At 40.0% G+C, this 20982-nt stretch overlaps 3 protein-coding genes across 4 annotated transcripts; 2 read left to right on the forward strand and 1 right to left on the reverse strand.

Moving 5' to 3' along the window:
- Positions 1–534, forward strand: LOC143892276 (non-classical arabinogalactan protein 30-like). Its single transcript, XM_077396775.1, has one exon. It carries the CDS (start codon positions 1–3, stop codon positions 532–534), a length of 534 nt encoding a protein of 177 aa, XP_077252890.1.
- Positions 535–6300: 5766 nt separating this feature from the next.
- On the forward strand, positions 6301–6837 carry LOC143892284 (non-classical arabinogalactan protein 30-like). Its single transcript, XM_077396787.1, has one exon. The coding sequence runs from the start codon at positions 6301–6303 to the stop codon at positions 6835–6837; it is 537 nt and encodes a 178-aa protein (XP_077252902.1).
- Positions 6838–7430: 593 nt separating this feature from the next.
- Positions 7431–14962, reverse strand: LOC143885420 (Mad3/BUB1 homology region 1). Of its 2 annotated transcripts, none has more exons than XM_077389595.1 (6): positions 14607–14962; positions 14351–14495; positions 14056–14213; positions 9410–9494; positions 9251–9326; positions 7431–9110 (listed from the first exon to the last, which is right to left on the reverse strand). In XM_077389595.1, the coding sequence occupies exons 1-6, from the start codon at positions 14699–14701 to the stop codon at positions 7933–7935; spliced, it is 1737 nt and encodes a 578-aa protein (XP_077245710.1). In that variant the 5' UTR covers positions 14702–14962; the 3' UTR covers positions 7431–7932. The 2 variants fall into 2 exon arrangements, with proteins under 2 accessions (XP_077245710.1, XP_077245703.1); XM_077389588.1 differs by having other exon boundaries at positions 9239–9326.
- Between the last annotated feature and the right edge of the window lie 6020 nt (positions 14963–20982).

The following is a 20982-nucleotide window of genomic DNA, read 5'->3' on the forward strand; positions in this document are numbered from 1 at the left end:
ATGGCAGCAACCCAACACTTCTACTTCCTCCCATCACTCATGCTTCTACTTCTACTAACCTTCAGTTCTTTTGAATCCACCCAAGCCTCATATGAAGCAAAGGACATGGTAGAGGTGGTTGTGGAAGGTGTGGTTTACTGCCAAAAATGCGAGAGCTTCGGAACATGGTCTCTCACTGGCGCCGAGCCCATCTCATCTGCCAAAGTTGGTGTTATCTGCAAAGACTACAAGGGTAGAGTTAGCTTCTACAAGGCCTTCATGACAGATGCCAATGGCTACTTCTACGCACCACTCCAAGGCTTAAATATGAACCATTACTACTTGGATCACCCCCTCCAATCGTGCACCGCTAGCTTGATTTCCTCTTCCCGTCCTGACTGTAACCTCCTCACCAATGTCAATCATGGAATCGAAGGATCCCCACTTCGGTTTGAGAAGAAGAGATTGTCTGGGGTGAATTATGAAGCAGTTGTTTATGCGGCCGGGCCACTAGCTTTCCGCCCTGCCAATTGTTCTGTGAAGACTCACTACTGATGAGAAGACTTGCGGATTCGAGTTGCATTAACTGGTTGCTGAGCATTGTTTCTTTTCTCTAAATAAATTGGGCATGGTCCCTGTCTGGATGTAGGATTGTTATTTTTCATGGTTTTATGTTACTTAGGAAAATCCAAGTCATTTCATCAATAAAACTTTTAATTTATCCATTGATACACATTTAGATCAAAATTTAAACATCTAAAATAAGCATAAGAAAGAATAATTACTTTTTTTTCTCGAAGAAACTCACCTGAGATATTCGTAACTTATCGGCAGATACAATCAATATTTTGCAGAGGACACGGTTGAGCCTCTATGTATATGTAGAGGTAGAAAACAAGGGTGGTTCAGAAAACCAGTGTTTAAAAACGCCTTGACTCAACAAGGAACTTGCCCGAGTCGACTCCTTTCTAGATTGGCCGTGTTCCGCATTGCACCACATCCGAATTCTACGTTTTGCCCTACAGAGTCATTACTCTCCCGATTTATAACCGCGTTCTTGGCCACGTTCCGTGTCACGTCCGAATTTTTAAACACCGGAGAAAACAATTCTTGCGCTCGAGTGCAGAAAACAAGGGTTGGCTCACATTTTTATGGGTGATCCTAAGCATTCATTTGAAAGGCCCCATCATGGATGGGGTGTGTACCAAAAATCAGCTCCATTATATCATCTTAGGTGTCCATTTGTTGTTGTTTTTTTTTTTTGTTTTTTTTTTTGGTGGGGGAGGGGGGGGGTTATCTACAAATCTACCCACTTTTTACCCCACAAATGGAAGGGTTAGGTTGATCCAATGGAACTAATTTTTGGTAAACACCCCATCCATGATGGGACCTTTCAGATGAATGCTTAGGATCACCTAAAAAATGTGGGCCCACCATGGGGTTGGGCGGCGTACATCTAGCCCTCCCCAGACCTTGCAATGGAGGGAGCCTCGTGCACTGGGCCGCCCCTTTTTTTAAGATGGAGTTGGCAGGGACCCCTACCGGTTTATTAGATAAAGATAAAGATGTTACATTCACAGGTACAAGACACCATCCCTAACTCGGAACACATGAGAGAGGGAGATCCAAAACTCAGGATAGACAAAAAAAAACAAACAGAGCACCAAATAAAAGTTCAAACTGCTCAATACTTTTAGGTTACATAAATGGCTAGCTTGATGGGAGGATGTGGGGGCATTCCTTCTTTGGAACCAACTGCCCTTGTTCACCTTTGGAGTCAGTTTCCGAAGGATTTCGAGAGTCACTTTTCGAATTTTCCTAGGCTCGTTTGGTGTGGGTTGGGTCTCGCCTGACAGGGGCTTCTTCTTGTTGGAATGAAAAAAATTGTTTTCTAGGTGGAGAGGGTCTACATAAAGCATTTAATTTCTTACCTTCTCCAAGTTTTTCCCCTCGGTTGCAATATCTGCCTATTTTTGCCTTCCTTCCGACGTGGTTGGAATGGGTTCTCTATCATGGAGCATCTTTTGGTTTATTAGCCTCCAGTCTTTAGTATGATTTTTTTCTCAACATTATTGATTTTTGTGACATGTGTCGGTCTGGCTATACTCGAATTTTTGAAAGTAAACCCCCATAGGAGTGGTGAGTCTTATGGTATCTGAGAGGTTCTTCCGGGCATCAATATCTACACAAAACCTTGTGTTGCTTAGGCTTGACGTCTCTATTGTAGAGGTATCCATATAGAGGAGCTTCCAAATTTTACTGGCTATTTTGCAAAGATTTTGGAGTGTCTAGAACTAGAGAGCCGAACTTAAATGGGTATCGTCGTTAGGCTTAGACGTACAAGGGAGATCTCCGGGAAACATGTTTGTAATATCAATGGTCTGCCTCCATAGTTGTGGGTTGTTGTTTCTAGAGTGTGCACGCATTCATTATACAAAGTAAAGAGTTGAAGCTCCCCTCTGAGGGTCCATTTCCTTGCGAGGTAGTCCCTAAGGGCAATGAAGTAGAGTTGTCTACTTAGGAAGTAGCCTACTAGACAGCTTGCCCATTTGCTTTCAGCCTACGCTGCGTTCTCTTCACTGAAGATCACTTCTGAGTCTTCTTCTTCCTCTTTTGAAGGGATGTGGTCTAGTTTTGTGTGACGGGCAAGGCAGAAGTTTGTGCCAAGTGAGTGGTTCCTCTCCTTTGGATTGACAGATGTATAGTCCATTTTTTTACTAGATGGGGAAAGTGTTATTGTTTTTTTAAGTGGTATTGTTTTTTTCGCCCTGAACATTTGCAAGGTGAAAACCTCCACATGGAGGTGAGATTCCTTCTAAGATTTGAATATTTTTAGCAGGAAATCGGTCCTTTGATAGCTTTCTTTCTTTTTCTTAGCATTAGCAGCTAGTGGATCGGATACATCTGCCAAATTGATGTTGCTTTCTTTTTTCAATTCAGTGGGAGTTGATATTTCCTCTCCTTTGTTTGTATCTTCCTGAAAATGATTTTGTTTTTTAAGAAAAGACAACCAGAAGGACATGAAAATGCAGTTATAGGAAAAGACAACCAAAAGAGGCGAAAATGCTGAGAAAAGGTTGGAATATCATTTTTCATTATTAAGTTTACCAGGTTCCATAATACATGAAAACCCCGTAATAAATTGATAACAGCTAGGAATGGACATCGTTCGGGTCCAACCCGAAGAACCGAACCAGCCTATTTGGTTTCGTTCGGCTCAGTTCTAAAAATATATGGTTTGGTTCTGGTTCCAAAATTTTGGAAATGTTGGTTTTCAGTTCGGTTCTGGGTTTGGGGTCATGAGACCCAGAACCGAACCAAACCGATGATGCCTTGAAGCTGATTTTTTGGGCACACCCTATCTATGCGAGGGCCTATCAAATGAATGCTTTGGATCATCCAAACAATGTATATGTATATATATATATATATATATATATATATATATATATATATATACATATGAGGAAACTGTTGGTGCGCTTAAGCTCACTAAGCCTATGGTGCGCTTAAGCTCCCAATCACATGGGTTCCACATTTTCTGTGGTGATCTAAATCATTCATTTGCAAGGCTCTATCGTAGATAGGGAGTGTACCAAAAATCAGCTCCATAGGATCATCCTAACCCCTCCATTTGTGGAGGACAAAAATGGGCAGATTTGTGGACAAACAATGTCTGTCCATTTTGACCTCCACAAATGGATGGGTTAGGATGATTCTATGGAGCTGATTTTTGGTACACCCCACATCTATGTAAGGGCCTTTCAAATGAATGCTTTGGATCATCCTAACAAAGTGGGCCCCCATGTGATTGGGCGCTTAAGCGCACCATAAGCTTGGTGAGCTTAAGCGTACCAACAGTTTCCTCTATATATATGAGAAAACAGTTTCTACACACTTGTGTAGGTAAGTTACCTACACACTAGCTTAAAATACAGTGGGGGCCCACATTGTTTGGGTGATCCAAACCATTCATTTGAATGGTCCTCGCAGAGATAGGGTGTCCACAAAAAATCAGATCCATAGGATCATCCCAACCCTACGATTTGTGGAGGTAAAATGGACGTGTATAAACCTTTACAAATTAGTCCATTTTTTGCCTCCATAGTTTGAATGGTTGGGATGATCCTATGGATCTGATTTTTTGTGGACACCCTATCTTAATGAGGACCATTCAAATGAATGGTTTGGATCACCCAAACAATGTGGGCCCCCACTGTATTTTAAGCTAGTGTGTAGGTAACTTACCTACACAAGTGTGTAAGAAATGTTTTCTCATATATATATATATATATATATATATATATATATATATATATATATATATATATATAGAGAGAGAGAGAGAGAGAGAGAGAGAGAACAGCTCCTACACACATGTGTAGATAAGTTATCTACACACTAGCTTAAAATACAGTGGGGGCCACATTATTTGGGTGATCCAAACCATTCATTTTTAAGGCTCTCTCATAGATAGGGTGTCCACAAAAAATCAGATCCATAGGATAATCCTAACCATTCGAACTTTGGAGGCAAAAAATGAACTAATTTGTGAAGGTTTAAAGACATCCATTTTACCTCCACAAATCGTAGGGTTGGGATGATCCTATGGATCTAATTTTTTGTAAACATCCTATCTATGTGAGGGCCTTTAAAATGGATGACTTGGATCACCCAAACAATGTGGGCCCCCACTGTATTTTAAGCTAGTGTGTAGAGAACTCTCTACACATATGTGTAGGAACCGTTTTCTCATATATATATATATATGAGGAAATTAAGTATGTGCAGCTGCACAGATAACCTGTGCATGGCTGCACAAACCATAATGGGAGCCACATTTTTTGGGATCCAAAGCATTCATTTGGAAGGCCCTTCCATGGATAGGGTGTGTATCAAAAGTCAGCCCTATAGGATCATCCTAACCCAATCAAAGTTGGAAGGGGAAATGGACAGACATTGTTTCTACCCATTTTTTCCCTCCACAAATGGCAAGGTTAGGATGATCCTAAAGAATTGATTTTTGGTACACACCTTATCCATGGAAGGGCCTTCCAAATGAATGCTTTGGATCCCCCAAAAAATGTGGCCCCCACTATGGTTTGTGCAGCCATGCACATAGCTGCACATACTTCATCTATATATATATATATATATATATATATATATATATATATATATATATATATGAGAAAACGGTTCCTACACATATTGTAGAGAGTTCTCTACACACTAGCTTAAAATACAATGGGGGCCCACATTGTTTGGGTGATCCAAACCATTCATTTGATTAGCCTTCAATGGTGTCCATAAAAAATCAGCTCTATAGGAACCGTGGAGGCAAAAAATGGACAGATTTGTGAAGGTTTATACACGTCCATTTTACCTCCACAAATCTTAGGGTTGGGATGATCCTACGGTGCTGATTTTTTGTGGACACACTATCTATGTGAGGACCAATCAAATGAATGGTTTGGATCACCCAAACAATATGCCCTTCACTGTATTTTAAGCTAGTGTGTAGATAACTTATCTACACTCGTGTGTAGAAACCGTATTATCATATATATATATATATATATATATATATATATATATATATATATATATATATATGTCAAATGGGATTTGCTAGCCTCCTTGGCTAAAGCACCTTCGCGCTCCGTCCTTTGCAAGAGAGCCTTGACAGATGAAATAAATGAATAAAGCAAAAGTCAACATATGTGGCTTTCATAACTTGCAAAAGATGAAGCGTGAAGGTGCTTCTGTGAAGGAGGCTAGCAAATACCATATCAAATTTTAGATTTTCAAACATAAAAAAATATGGGCCATTGAATTAAGTGAGGTTAGAAGGGAGTGTTAAAACTAAGTCTTTTTTATTTTCATAAAAATAAGATGGGGGGCTGAATTTGAAAGAAAGTGGGGCTGAAAAAATAAATAAAAAAGTTGGATAAACTTAGAACCGATCTTCGGTTTAGTTCTAGGGTTCGGTTCTAGTTCCCAATATTGGGAACCGATAGGGTTGGTACCCCCGAACCAAACCAAGTCCACCCCTAATAACAGCAGCCCTTTTTTATTCCCAAACTCAAAAACACAAATTTGGATTTGGAAGTTGACCCTCAATGACATGAACATTGAAGAATGTCATTCTCCTTGTAAAATGCAGTTTAGTAGTCCCCACGTCCATCACAACTCAAACGTGCAGACCAAATACCCATCAAAATTTTCACATAAATATGGAGTTTAATCTCTCCCTTCATCTCATCCATTTCTCTTCCTCTCAGTTCTCTGCTCATATCTCCTCAAAGAACACTTACAAAAATGGCAGCAACCCAACACTTCTACTTCCTCCCATCACTCATGCTTCTACTTCTACTAACCTTCAGTTCTTTTGAATCCACCCAAGCCTCATATGAAGCAAAGGACATGGTAGAGGTGGTTGTGGAAGGTGTGGTTTACTGCCAAAAATGCGAGAGCTTCGGAACATGGTCTCTCACTGGCGCCGAGCCCATCTCATCTGCCAAAGTTGGTGTTATCTGCAAAGACTACAAGGGTAGAGTTAGCTTCTACAAGGCCTTCATGACAGATGCCAATGGCTACTTCTACGCACCACTCCAAGGCTTAGAGATGAACCATTACTACTTGGATCACCCCCTCCAATCGTGCACCGTTAGCTTGATTTCCTCTCCCCGTCCTGACTGTAACCTCCTCACCAATGTCAATCACGGAATCGAAGGATCCCCACTTCGGTTTGAGAAGAAGAGGTTGTCTGGGGTGAATTATGAAGCAGTTGTTTATGCCGCCGGACCACTAGCTTTCCGTCCTGCCAATTGTCCTGAGAAGACTCACATTGACTAGTTCCCTAGCATTGTTTCTCGTCTCTAAATAAATAGCCCATGGGCCCTCTCTGAATTTAGGATTGTTATTTTTCATTTCGTTACATTACTTTCCAAATTCAAGTCATTTCATCAATAAAACTGTTAATTTATACATTGATGCACATATAGATCAAAATTTAAACATATAAAATAAGCATAGAAAGAATAGTTACTATATTTTTCTCGACCAAATTTAAACTTATCGGCAGATGCAATCAATTTTTGCAGAGAACAGGGTTGAGCCTCTAGCTCAATTGGTTAAGGCTTTTTTTCTCCAATCTTGAGGTCAGAGTTTCAATCTCAGCTTCCGTACCAAAAACAAATACTGCCCAGATGACTTTACCCACAAAGTAGACATGGTGAACAATGCTGTCAATTGACATTAGTTGGCACCCATTGCAGAGCAACACTCTTTTAAGCTCAAATCCTCAAAAAAAGCAAATGCATAAGCAAACAATGAAGTCAGTAAAAACAAAGCAACTTCCTACACAAGTCATTCCCAAAATATTAGCCAATAGAATGCAGGGTATAATTGCAGATATTATCATTCTGACCCAATAAGGCTTCATAAAAGGCAGAAATATTGCTGATAATATTCTGTAAATTTAGTGTTTTTCTTACATTATGACAGAACTTTTCCATTGCTTAAATATGGAGTAAGAGGAAAAAGAAAAAGAAAAAAACTCAGATACTCTGATGGCAATGGTCCATGGAAACGACCACTAATCATGTAAAAGTTGCCTCTCCACCTCCCTTGAATCACAAAGCCTAATTAAAACCCAATTCAGCATCACACCTTAAGTCTTAGGCACGAACTTTCACCGATTGGCAACTGTATTACACACAGTTCTGATTAGTGGTGCAAGCCAAAGCATCCACAACATATAGAGGGTATCTCAACCTTTGGATTAGATACTTTTCTTGGTAACCAAATACATCTTTGTATCTTTAGCAACTTCTCTAGAAAGAGAAGAAAGAAAACATCCAAACCAGAGGTTTATTTCTTTGGAAAAGATAACAATGCCTATTCCAAAACGAAAATGTAGACCAATATTAATTTCGACCTTTCATGATCCTAAAACTCTAATGGCATTCCAAACATCTCATTTATCTCATCCATAGCCTCCTTTGTAAACACAGTCGGCTCAAATAAATCATTGAATTCCCCGTCTAACTTGTGAGATGAGCATGATGAAACTTGCGGTTGTTTTTCCAAAGTCTCTTCAGCAAATATGGTAAACCCAGAAATATTTTGCTTTTTTTCTATTAATCTTCCTCGCTTCTTTTTTTTATTGGTCTTGACAAGATCTAATGGCTTCCCAAACATGCTGTTTATGTCATCCATAGCCTGCTTCATGTTGATTGTTGGATCTACTAAACCATGATGGCAAGCATTTTCCACCTCAGACTCACCGAAAATTGTAGAACCTACAAATCTACAAACCACTGTATCATCTCTCAATCTGACTTGTGGAGAGCTGTCTATATGAGGATCATCAGAACAATTGGAATCTTCCACGGGATGTTGAGCCCGAGATTCAAGAAATGGTACTTCATCATTTCCATCATTGCCCTCATTGTTGTCGCCATCATCAACAAATATTTTGAAGGTTCCTTGCTGAGGCTTCCGCATTTCAGTTTTTGTGTGTTTTTTCAATGATGTTTGATTTCCGAGCTTAAGATGCTTGATAGGGGCGAAATGGGAAGTACGCTTGGCGGTGTTATTGTGTTTCAGTAAATCATCACTTTCTGTTTTCTGATTAGACAATCCTGCCTCATTTTCTAAGCTTTCGTCGATGAACACCTCAAACCCATTGTCTCCAAGATGATTTACTTTGGGTCGACTTCTCTGTGATCTTCTATCCTTTGTTTCGGCCTCTAAAGGCTCCCGAAACATATTGTTTATGGTATTCATAGCTTCTTTCATGTTGATTGTAGGGTCAACAAGACCATGATGACAAGCATCTTCTTCGTTACGCTTACCAACAATGGCAGAACCTACAAACTTCACAACAACTGTGTCCTCACCACAAAGAGTGGTTGATTTATCCAAATCCTTACCGTTGGTCTTTCGTTCCTCGAAGGAACTGGTGGAGCTTGTAATTTTTGCAAGATCCTTCCTTATAGGCGAATCACTAACTATTCCAACATCACAAGTACTTAATTCAGAAGATTTTTCCCTCAATGTATCCGTAAAGTCTGTAGATTTTTTTTCAGTAGTTTCTTCAATCTCCAATGTGGCAGATTCCTTATCTACAATAACAAATGGCCACTCGTTAGTATTTGCACGCATGTCGGTAAACCAAATCTGGGACATAATTTGAAAAAGAATGATAAAAGTTATAAGTGGTGATAGCACATTTATCTAATCTAACCATTACCTATTTTCTCACCATTTCCAATAAGATTCATCTCCCTATGATGGCAAGGAACGCCCCTAGAAGTCAAAGAAGCTCGTACTTGCTGCCTCTGCAGGGAATCTGTCAACGGTTAGATAATGGAATACACAAAGAAAAATTACTGTAAGAACAGAACTTACAACAGACACATACTCTTTTCATCCGTTTCTCATATAGCTTCATACGAAGAAGGAACTGCTCATATGATTTATGCAACTCAGCGGCTGGCTCTGCAAGACTGTTCAATAATAGTGTTCATAGAAAATCAATTGCATCTAAAATTGAAAAATGACGTCCGTAGACTGTCAGATACAGAGTAAATCCAGATTTTCAACCTCAGTTACGTCTCAAACTGATATTGATGGCATAAATAGGAAGGCATCGATATAGAACTAAACTCACAATATTCAATAGGTGAAGAGAGCTCTGGTTAACTCAACTCAACTAAGCCTTTGTCCCAAACTAGTTGGGGTCAGCTAATGAATCCTTTAGAAAATTTTCATGAAGAGAGCTCTGATTGGCAATTGAAACTTTTGAAATATTTGGTAGTCCAACATTATCTTACCTTATGTGTAAGTGTTAAACATTGTCCAGTGTCGAGTAAAAACATTTTATACACCTAGCTTATCCTACATATAAAGGTGTTAAAGCATTTGCTCATTTTTTTTCTGTATTTGGTTGTATTACCTTATTGTTTGTCTTCCATAAGGGTATTATTTTCCTGTGTTTTCCCCTACTTGCATCCTTGCACACAAATATTTTCAGTTCCATTCCATAATTGGTGGAGTTTTCGGAGCGTTCCATACCAAAAGAGGCTAACAGAACAGGAACAACATTAGAATGTACCAGAGGTACTCTGGGAAATTTCGGGTATCCTGATTGTTCCAGAGAGTTCCATCCAGAACACCGTACTCTGACCAAGGTTTTAAATTTCGACTAAAATCCGAGATTTTGGGTTTCAGTCTGTTTTGGTCGAGACCGAAACCGAAATCGGATGAAACGTTACAAAATTTCGACCGAAATTTCAAATTTTCATTTTCCCTGAAATTTCAGGCCGAAATTTAAGGACTATCTCCAAAAAATCAGGTTTTTATTCATTATCTAATATTATCCCGAAATCTCCGCTGAAATTTCTTCTGTAATTTCGCCGAAATTTTGTACCGGATAAAATATTACTTTATTTTATTTCGATAGATTTCGTCCGAAATTTTGAAATTGCTTGAGGGCTGAAACGTATTCCGAAACCGAAATTTAAAACCTTGGCGCTGACTAGGGGAAAAATGTCCATCACAGAGATGTTCCAGAAAATATTAGATTCCAACCATTTTTGGAAGGAAATATTGCATATCCTAAGAGGCATTTGAGGTATTTTAGTCTCCCAAATAAAAGCCAAATGAAAGGATTAAAATGCACCGGAAACATATTTTTGTCAAAAAAAAAGGCATTTTCAATGCAGTGTTTAAAAACGCCAATGTGACACGAGAAAAATCCTTGTCGACTCGGTGCGGACACAGCCAAGAATACGGTTGACGCGGTCATAACTCGGGAGAGTCAATAGAGTTTTTATTGACTCTGTAGGGCAAAACGCGGAATGCGGATGTGGTGCATCACGGAACACGGCCAAGAAAAATCCCGGTCGACTCGTCCGAATTCCTTGTCGTGTCAACGAGTTTTTAAACATTGTTTCAATGTGAAAATATGCTAACAAGAGGTTAAAGACAACTAAGAATAAACCTAGTTATGAAGATGCTGATACAAAGTTGGAAATCAAATATGAGAATACCTTGTTGGAAACTATCTAGATCTCATGTTAGCCAACTTGGAAAACAAAGATGCTCTCCCCAGAGTAGTCAATATGAAAATTGTTGAGGCAAGACCCCCCCGCTAGAAATCCGATCACCGGTAAGCACTCAAAGCAAACAATAACAAATGGCCACCGGTAACCCACGGAATTAGCCCAAACAAGTACGTGCAACAAATCAAGTGTGTAGTGAAATAAAGAAAGAAAACAAGAGACACAAGAGATTTACGTGGTTCGGCACATGGCCTACATCCACAAGCAATTCAGCAAGTAGAAATTCACTAAGAAGAATGGGAAATTACAAAACAAGGTTGAAAACCCTTACCTCTCCAATGACGGTGAAAACTCCACCAACACCCTCTTCTTCCAACCCAATAATACTCTCTTCACAATATCTTCAGAAAAACAGCATAAAAGAAACCCAAAAACCTTGGATCCAAGCTCTTGCATGAGAAGAAGAAGAAGAAAAACCCTTACAGAGAAAGAAACCCTCCTTTTTTGTAGAGAAAATCCCTAACCTCTTTTGAAAATAATCAAGCTCCCAACTAAAGATAAAACCCTCTTTGGTGGACTTATAAAAAACACATTCCAAAAATGCCCGTTCTTAAAGAAGTTAATCCCAAGTGATTTTATATTACTAATCCAACAAAAAAGAGAGCATGAAAGACAACCAAGATCACCCATAACCACGGAGAAGTTCTAGATTTGATGAGAAACACAAATGGTACAGATGGTAATTCTCTGCCACTACGAGGTTGTCATAAACCTTTAGGCATACAAACCTATGTTACTGAGTTCCAGAAATTAGGCAGAGTTGTGTTCTCACAGTGTTCTCAGTTTGGTCTCACCCAAGGTTGCCAGATCGGGAATCAAAAGCAGGAATCGAAGGCTCCTGGAATGGTCGGAAGAAGAAATCGTGAAGTCGCCGGAGAGTCATCGGAGAGTCACCGGAGATTCGTCGGGGAGTCGTTGGGGAGTCGTCGGGGAATCGTCGGGAATCGTTGGGGAGTTCGGAATAGCCAAGGAATCTCCGGGGAATCACAGGAAAATCGCGTTTCACATAACATTAAACCACGGTTCCCAAAAGTGGGAATCACGTTTCCGGGGAATCAGAAACCGCGATTTCCAAAAGTCGGAATTGGGTTTTCGGGAATCCGAACCGGGATTCCCAGTTTTTGGAGATTCGAAAAGATTCCCATTTCGGATTCGCGAACCGGAGAATTGCGGTTCCCCACTCCCAGGGAAGAATCCTTCTTCCTTGGTCTCACCAACTTGCACACAAGAAAGGTGGTTTTGGCATTGTATGTAGAACTTAGTTCAAATCATAGTTACCAGAGTGGGAAACGAAACGTGAAACGGAAACGGGAAACGCATGAAAAAAAATACAGGGGAAACAAGAAACAATAGAAAACCGTACGAGAAATGTCCTAGGAAATGATGTGTTTTTTCCAAAATGATTTTCGTAAGTTCCACAAATGTTTCCAACACGTTTCATATGCGTTTTCTACGAGTGTTGCATACGTTTATCACGCGTTTACACATTATTTACATAAGTTTTCCATATGTTTCCCATGTGTTTCAGAAACATTTCTCCAATTTTGTATCATATTTTGGAAACGTTTCCGAAACGTGTTTCCCTCATTTTAGGGGAAACGAGTTTCCCAAGCGCGAGAAACGCATTTTAGGGGAAACAGGTTCCCACCCGCCCAAGGAGTTTCCGGCAACTATGGTTCAAACATTTTGTAGCTACTTTTATATAGGGGTTGTTTTATCATTATGTTATTATATTAATGGTTTATGGTTTATCTTACCGATCCAATCGAATCATTCAGTAATTCTCTTCCAAATTTGTCGACTAGAATTTCAGTTCTTTTCTTCATGCTATGCTCCCTATCATACTCGAATAAAATTTTCCCAATATATCATAAAAAACTATGGACATGATTCACCCATTTTCTCCAGCCCATATAATCTGTCAACAAATGGAGTTACATAATCTGCAAAGGCCACGTACAAGATTCCAGATTTTTGGAAGCAAGCCTCTATATACAACCACAAATTTGTAAGGGAAATGATACACCAACCCCCCCCACCCCCCCCCCCCCCCCACCCCAGCAGTTTCTGTGAGAATGGTTCACTGCTTGAGGATAAATTCACCCCCTTTAACGTTTCTCTTTTGCCTTTAAAACTTAACGAATAACTTCAAAGGGGGGGATTTATCCGTCAGTGGGGGGAAAATACCATTGCTCGTATGTAAGTGTTGGGGGTTCCACGCGAAAGCAAAGATAAGGATTTGGGCACCCTCACCTTAACGAATAGATTTTAAGGGTGAGTTCTACCCGGGTCCCAAAAAGTGGTATCAGAGCTGGAGCACGATAACTCTTGCATGCCATCTCGGAGGGAAAAAATCCCTCGGGGAAGATCTCAGTAACCCCAGTGTACCCTCGACAGAGAAAATCCCTCCGGGAAGATCTCATAGTTCCCACATTGCTCCCGCGTGAACGGGTGAGATTGTTGGGGCATCCAAACGAAAGCAAAGATCCCACACCGGAAAAGTGAATGAATGTGGATTGGCTTATAAGGACTTGGACACCCTCCCCTTAACAGCTAGCTTTTAAGGGTGAGTTCTACTTCTACCCAGGTCCCAACAGTAAGGCAGTGTAGGTCCACACGACTTTTTCAGAAAGTATCAGGAAATAAGGATTGAATTAGAAACAATGCACACAAAACAAGCTTGCAAGACTTGACTTCATAGATTACTCAAGAAAATTCTCTTCAATTCTATAAGAGGATGACATGACATCCTAGCCAAGTTAAGAGCATCCAATGCACAAAATCAATCTCCACACCAGCAATTCCAATATAAATATCCAATCTAAAAGTGAGAGTTGTTCACATTAGATAAATACATCTAGCAAAACCCCACAACAAACCCAAAAAAAATGTAGGGTTGGAAGAAAAAGAGAGAAATTAATAAACACGAGTAAAGAAGCCTTACTTTTGTACACCCAGATGGTACATTTTCTCAGACTCTTCAAATTTTTTGTGCTTCTCAAAGTAGAGTGCATAAGCCTGGTAATAGAGAGCCAACTTTGTTCCAATCCTATTCTTCTCCATCGTTCTCAAAAGCATCTTTGGATCATCCACAAAATCCATCTACCAGAAAATAACAGAAGGACAAAAAAAATCATCCAAATAAAATACCCAAAAAAAAAAAAAAAAAAACTACCCACAATGCAAAATCACTGAAAAAGACAAAATGGGTGGTTAGGGTTAGGGTTATGGTTTAGCACCAGTTGGACCCAGACGCGAAGGTAGCGCAAATCATTCCGGTAGTGCCGATCGGATTCGAAGGTGAGGGCGCATTTCTGGAGGAATCGAGGGAGCTTTTCCTTGAGAATGTGAGGGGGGAGAGATTCCTTCATCTTCCGAATTCCTCTGGTTTTCATATGGAATGAGAAATGGGGAAAAAATGAAGAAGGTGAAGAAAAGAAAATTAAAAGAAAATTGGGGGAAAATTAAAGAGAAGATGAAGTGGGTTTTTCTTACTGAAGCCATGGGAGAAGAGGGTCTTTGCCTTTGTAGGTTTTGATGTCGGAAATCAAGGAAGAGAATAGGTCTTTGAAATGGAGTTCATTCGCCATGTGAGAAAGAAAGAGAGAAAACAAGAGAAGAAGAAAAAGGAGTGTCTGAGAGATGAAATTGAACGTTGTCACTCGGAGCCATAAAATTCAAATTTGAACGCAGTGGGTCCGTCTTTGTTGGGGGGTACAACTTGGGTTGGGCTCAACGCGAGTCCGATGGATTCAACCAGATTTCTGCTAGGGTTGGGTTGGCATTTCCTCGGATGGGTTGGAAAAAGCCAACCCAATTTAATTTTAGGTTTGGGTTAGGGTTAGGGTTGAGGTATTGTCAGACCCAACAAGAGTCGAACCTTACTACATCCCTTGATTTTATCATGTTTTCAAAATCTTTATGGGCTGTTTGGATATGTGGATTTTAGAATCCAGGTTTAAGTTTGAAAGCGGTGAAAAATTTTGGATTTTACAATATCCTGATTTTAAGTAAGAAATCTAGGTTTTAGAAATCTCTCCCTCATCCTTTGGAAACACTGGACAATCTCCTAATGTCTCTCTCGATGGAAAGAAGGGTGAGAAATGTCTCCCATCCAGGATTTTGAGGAAATCCAGGATTTGAAAATCCACGTATCCAAACGGCCTAGGGTTTTCTTTTTTTTTCCCAGGTTTTTTGCCGCGTGCCAACCAACTCAACCCTTACCCGATTTGGAAAAATCGAGTTAGACGGGTTGGGTTAGAGTTGAGAGATTTAGAGGCAGATGGGTTAAGGTTAACCCTCCTCGAGCTGAGCCTCATATTAGGGTTGAGGGAATGCTACCTCAGGTTGGACTAGGGTTGACCTCAACCTGACCCAAGTTTTGGACTAAACTCACGTAAAGGTGCCAAATTCTCAGCTAGAGCTCCCAAATTTTATTTTTTTTGAAAAGCGACACAATTTCATTGATACTAAAAGGTTTACAAAGGGGACCAAGGGTCCCCATAGCAATACATAGCATCAAGAAGAACAGGCCAGGGCATACCCTGGGCCAGAAAGGTGAAAGAGAAGATACACTGCCTATAGTCCACACAAAAAAGGTTTTTCCCTAGCGGTACCAAAAAGACCCTCTTGCAATCTTGCCTCTTTTTTATCCATTGTCTTCCTCCAAAAAAAAAAAACATGAATTCATCCAAACCCACCAAAAATCATTTAATAAGAGCATTTCTAGAATTCGTCCAAGAAACATTGAAGGAGGGAAGTCGGAAAGCCCATGCCAACTGCTTCCAGGTTTCTTTCTAAGAAACCAGGGCAAGATCGAGTCCTTCCAGGAAAAAGATGGCCACCTCCCTCGAGGCTTCCCATAATCTACTCCGCCGCTTCCAATCATTTGGCGAATCTCTAGAGATATCATGAAAAGCGTTGGTGGAGGCTAACTCTTCATCATAAATCATTCTGCTTATCTTGTGAAGAATTGATTTCAACACCGTGATTTTCATGAAGAGATTCCACTTTTGCCCCCCCGGACAAGAAGATGATTCCTCCATCTTTACTTTCCTGGAGGTAAAGGAAGCCCTTAAAACCTAATATAAATTGCAGTATAAATTATGACATCGCCGTGAGGATCCTATCATTAACCCAAAAGTCCCAAATAACTTTGACAAATATTGCTAATTATTACTTTAAACAAGCCATCCCATCCAGGAGAGCCTGCGCACCTTACCAAGGTGGAATATTAATACAGATACATCTGGAGGGGATATGACATTTCCTTGCCCTCCCTACCACTAACCAGAAAAGGAAAAGAAGAAGTATATCCACTCCTCGGCCCAAAAACCTTATTCTGCTCCACGGAAAAGGTCCAAGTCAGAAATATGAGATTAAGCAATCCTTCCCATTTTGGAGAAGGATTTTAGAAGCTTGAGTAATCTTTTTTTTTTTTACCCTGGATTTGAGGCCAAAGTGGTCTCCAGAATTTTCATCATTTCACTGTGATGAGAATGAGGCCATTTGGCCGCCGACATTGCACCATTATTGTAACGACCCGATTTTCTCAAAACCAAGCCGTTACACCTATTTGACAAATTCACCTGATTTTTTTCTTTATGAGCAGCGGAAGCATTCTCAATAATGAAACCCATTTAAAATTAAAACTCACTCTGTTCCAATTTAAGGACCTAGCATCCCAAATAAAATTTATTACAGTCCGAAATTAAATACTTAAACTGAGTCTAAATACGACAGGTGACCCATCTGTCACTCCACCCTCTCTATTTATTTCCCATTCCCACTTTATTTATATGTCTTCGTTTGCGAAGGCTCCCTCTTCTACTAATCCTGTGGAGGGAAATGTAGCAACGTAAGAGCAAGGAAAAAGGCTCACGACATAAAAGAAACAGTACAATAACCATAAAAATTTCAATGATCAACATTAGAATCCATTTTAAACTATACAGTTTTTCTCAAATAAATCAAATTTGGAAATAAATCAACTTTGTATGAACTCTCATCCTCACTGTGATTCCCAAATATGTTCTCTCCCCCAATAGTCATACGGCAATTCCCAATAAGATCATGTTCGGTGGCCTTGGCCTGGCCGTCAACTATTGACCATCAAGGAACCCCCGTCCCCCTAATGAGACGTGCTCCTTTCTAGGATTTCCTTTGGGTCACCATATGGTTCCACCCGAATATGCATTATTAGCCAGGTGTCGTACGCTCTCAGCCTGGGTAACTTTTGGCTTTGCTCAAAGACGGATCGTAAGGGTCTGCCTTAGTCCTTTATTGGATCTTAAGGGTCTGCCTTAGTCCTAACTTTTGGCTTTTGCCCAAGGACGGATCGTAAGGGTCTGCCTTAGTCCTTTCTTGGATCTTAAGGGTCTGCCTTAGTCCTCTCACGGATCTTAAGGGTCTGCCTTAGTCCTATCTCGGATCTTAAGGGTCTGCCTTAGTCCTCCCTCCCTTCATTTCAACCTAGAATGGCATGCAGGATTTATGCAATGTTGTTTTCTGAAATGAATATGCAAATTTTGCTTTCTGAAATGAAAGTTTAAAGACATATGGTATTGAAGATGCTTTTTCCTTTGAAGATACTTTTACCTTCTAACACAATCACATATCAAATAATCATAGGAATTACACTGAATTACCGTTATGAAGTGAGTCCATATTCACTTGCCTGAATGTACGTGGAAAGGATCGTGCAGATGAGAATTTCACGAAAGCAACGTGAGAAGTACCCTTTTCAAATTCTGATGTTCCCTGTGTTCAGTGTTCTTTCTATCAAATTCCTTTCTGATAATATTCCCTGTATTCTTTCTATCAAATTTAAGATCATGTGGGCCCCGCATGTTACTATTCATGTGGGCCCCGCATGTTACTATTCATGTGGGCCCTGTATGTACTATTCATGTGGGCCCTGTATGTTACTTTACGGTTACTATGCGAGCATTTCACCGTTCAAATATGATGATAAAGTTTGCATAATCGATAGCGAGTTATCGCCTCATATGCATGCTTTATCCTAAGATGATAAAACTTGCATAATCTATAGCGAGTTATCGCCTCATACGCACGCTTTATCCATAGGTGGTAGAACCAACCATATCACCGTTATTTCACTGTTTAAATAAATAACTATTGACAGACTTACCTGGATAGTGGATTTCCTTTTTCCTTCTCTCTCTTTTTCCTTATTTCTCTTTTACTCTTTCTTCACTCTTCTTTTCTTTTTCTTCTTCTTCTTCTTCTCTTCCTCTCTCTCCTTTTCTTCTTCTTCTCTTCCTCTCTCTTTCTCTTTTCTTTTTCTTCTTCTTCTCTTCCTCTATTTATAGGCATTTTTGTGCATAGTAAAGGCTATTATTTAATTATTTATGAATAGTAGAAGGCTGCTGCGTGAATAGTAAAGACTATTTAATAATAATTAAGTATATTTAATTATTTTCAATAGTACCTTAAATAGTAAAATAATACTATTTAATTATTATTTAATTATTATTTAAATTTATTTTCGTTGTTGGTGGGCTTGACTCGTAACGGCGTGCTTGACTGTGTTGGGTCCCGCTTGTGTTGGGTCCCGCTTGTGTGGGGCCCGCTGATGTGGGACCTACTTGTGTGGGGCCCGCTGATGTGAATAGTACTTGGTGGGTCCTACTATGAATAGTAGTTTTGAATAGTATTCTGAATAGTAATTCTGCATAGTATTTCTGCATAGTAATCTTGCATAGTGACTATATATATATATATTTTTACCGGTTATTACATTCTACCCCCCTTAATGAAAATTTCGTCCCCGAAATTTACTATTCGCATAGGCTATCAATTACCATACCTCACAACTTGAGCTGAATATGGGATTTTCTTGATCTCTGAGTTGAATATGGGATTTTCTTGATCTCTGAAGGTTCACTCTCGGAGTCACTATCTTCTATTATGATGACCTCAAGTTCCTGCCTTCCTGCCTTTTTATCCTGAGTGACTCCTGAACAGATGTCTCAAAGATTTGCCTCCTATTTCCCCCTTACAAATCCTACCATCTCATATCTAACTTTTCGCAGGCTTACTTTTAGTTATACGAATAATAAAATTGTAAGGAGAATAGTAATTAAAATCCTGACCTTCAGTTATCGCAGTAGATGCCTTAGCACTGTCGTTAACGAGTGCAAAGAAACGATTTCCTGACCCTCCTTGCGCTTTCTCATCTTGACTCAGAGGGCGATATTGGTTTCTCTTCTCTTGATTTTGCGGCTGGTTCTGATTACCCCTCCACTGATTCTGATTACCCCTCCACTGGTTCTGCTGAGGGGCAGACTGTCTCAGAGTTTGAGGCTGATGTTGGGATGCCTACAATTAATTTACATTTCCAGGGTGTGTTGGAAGATTTTAACTCGAATATCTTAACGATCTATGTTGGTGTGTGTTTTCCTTTAAGTTTGTTCCGAGGTAATAGGAAGATGTCATAACTTTTAATTATTAGGTCTTCGTATCCCATCTTAAGACGTACCCAAGACTCGTTCACCAGGTTCCTCACAGCCTAAACCTGGCGCAGCTCTGATACCATAACTGTAACGACCCGATTTTCTCAAAACCAAGCCGTTACACCTATTTGACAAATTCACCTGATTTTTTTTATGAGCAGCGGAAGTATTATTTAATTATTTTCAATAGTACCTTAAATAGTAAAATAATACTATTTAATTATTATTTAATTATTATTTAAATTTATTTTCGTTGTTGGTGGGCTTGACTCGTAACGGCGTGCTTGACTGTGTTGGGTCCCGCTTGTGTGGGGCCCGCTGATGTGGGACCTACTTGTGTGGGGCCCGCTGATGTGGGACCCGCTGATGTGAATAGTACTTGGTGGGTCCTACTATGAATAGTAGTTTTGAATAGTATTCTGAATAGTAATTCTGCATAGTATTTCTGCATAGTAATCTTGCATAGTGACTATATATATATATATTTTTACCGGTTATTACAATTATAAACACCAGTAGTGGCTCGATAGTCAAACGATTTCCTAACTCCTGAGCGCTGACCAGTTGCCTTGGTGATCTTGTCCAAACAGTCTACTTTCCGCCTATGGATAGTTCTAGGATTAGGTATCACAGGACTAACCATCGGATTTTCGGGACGAGCGAAAAAGCCTTTCTTGGGAGCGCCGCCCTAAAGATTTGAAGATTTGAAATTTGAAATCACTATAAGGTTCAACGGCTCGCCGGGCAAAGGATCCCCGATCACCAGAGATTTTTTCCCCGGCTGACAAGAGTCCAAGCCAGGGAAAACAAAATCAGGGATCGCCTTTGAAAGCTCAATCCCAACGGTATAGATCTGATCAGAGACTTTGAGCTTAACACAAGACCGAAAGAAGTGCCAGTGGGGAGCTACAATTTTGGCCGAAACAAAACTCATGCAGTTCTGATGGTGACCTTCCATTTTGGTTTCTACAACCTTGCCAAAGAGACCCCCGAGCACCTCCACCATTGAAACAGCCCAGGCGTGTAGAGGGATGCCGAAGAAATGAACCCAAAAAATCTCCTCACCCTGAATGAATTCCTTTTTCCATGGTGAAAGGGAGAACAAATGATTGTCCAGAGCCTCAGATCCCTTAGCAAGAATCTGTGAGGCTTGAGATTCAGACTCAAACATAAAGAGGACATCATCTGACGCCAAAACAGAGGGGCAATGTAAAGATGGGATATCCTAGGACGCTTGAGTTCAATTCCAGAGTTCCTGCAAGAATTCGTTGTTGTTCTTCTTTTTCCCTATCAAGCAAGCTCTTAAAGAACCTATACGATTCTCCACTTCCTTGCCCGAGATAAATAAGGATGGAAACCCTGAATTGTTGTGATGGGATATTTTACCCGAATCGGGC

The sequence above is a fragment of the Tasmannia lanceolata genome, unplaced genomic scaffold, assembly GCF_043159265.1.
Source record: "Tasmannia lanceolata isolate RefF3 unplaced genomic scaffold, GAP_Taslan_0.1 ptg000002l, whole genome shotgun sequence".
NCBI classification, from domain to species: domain Eukaryota; kingdom Viridiplantae; phylum Streptophyta; class Magnoliopsida; order Canellales; family Winteraceae; genus Tasmannia; species Tasmannia lanceolata.

Bases quoted from the DNA above. Each gene is read 5' to 3' on its own strand.
- LOC143892276 (XM_077396775.1), top strand. From the start codon at position 1: ATGGCAGCAACCCAACACTTCTACTTCCTCCCATCACTCATGCTTCTA.
- LOC143892284 (XM_077396787.1), top strand. From the start codon at position 6,301: ATGGCAGCAACCCAACACTTCTACTTCCTCCCATCACTCATGCTTCTA.
- LOC143885420 (XM_077389588.1), bottom strand. From the start codon at position 14,701: ATGGCGAATGAACTCCATTTCAAAGACCTATTCTCTTCCTTGATTTCC. The intron at 14,496-14,606 runs GTAAGAAAAACC...TATGAAAACCAG, and splicing joins CCTCTTCTCCCATGGCTTCA to AGGAATTCGGAAGATGAAGG. The intron at 9,111-9,238 runs GTAATGGTTAGA...TTGTTATTGTAG, and splicing joins TGGAAATGGTGAGAAAATAG to ATAAGGAATCTGCCACATTG.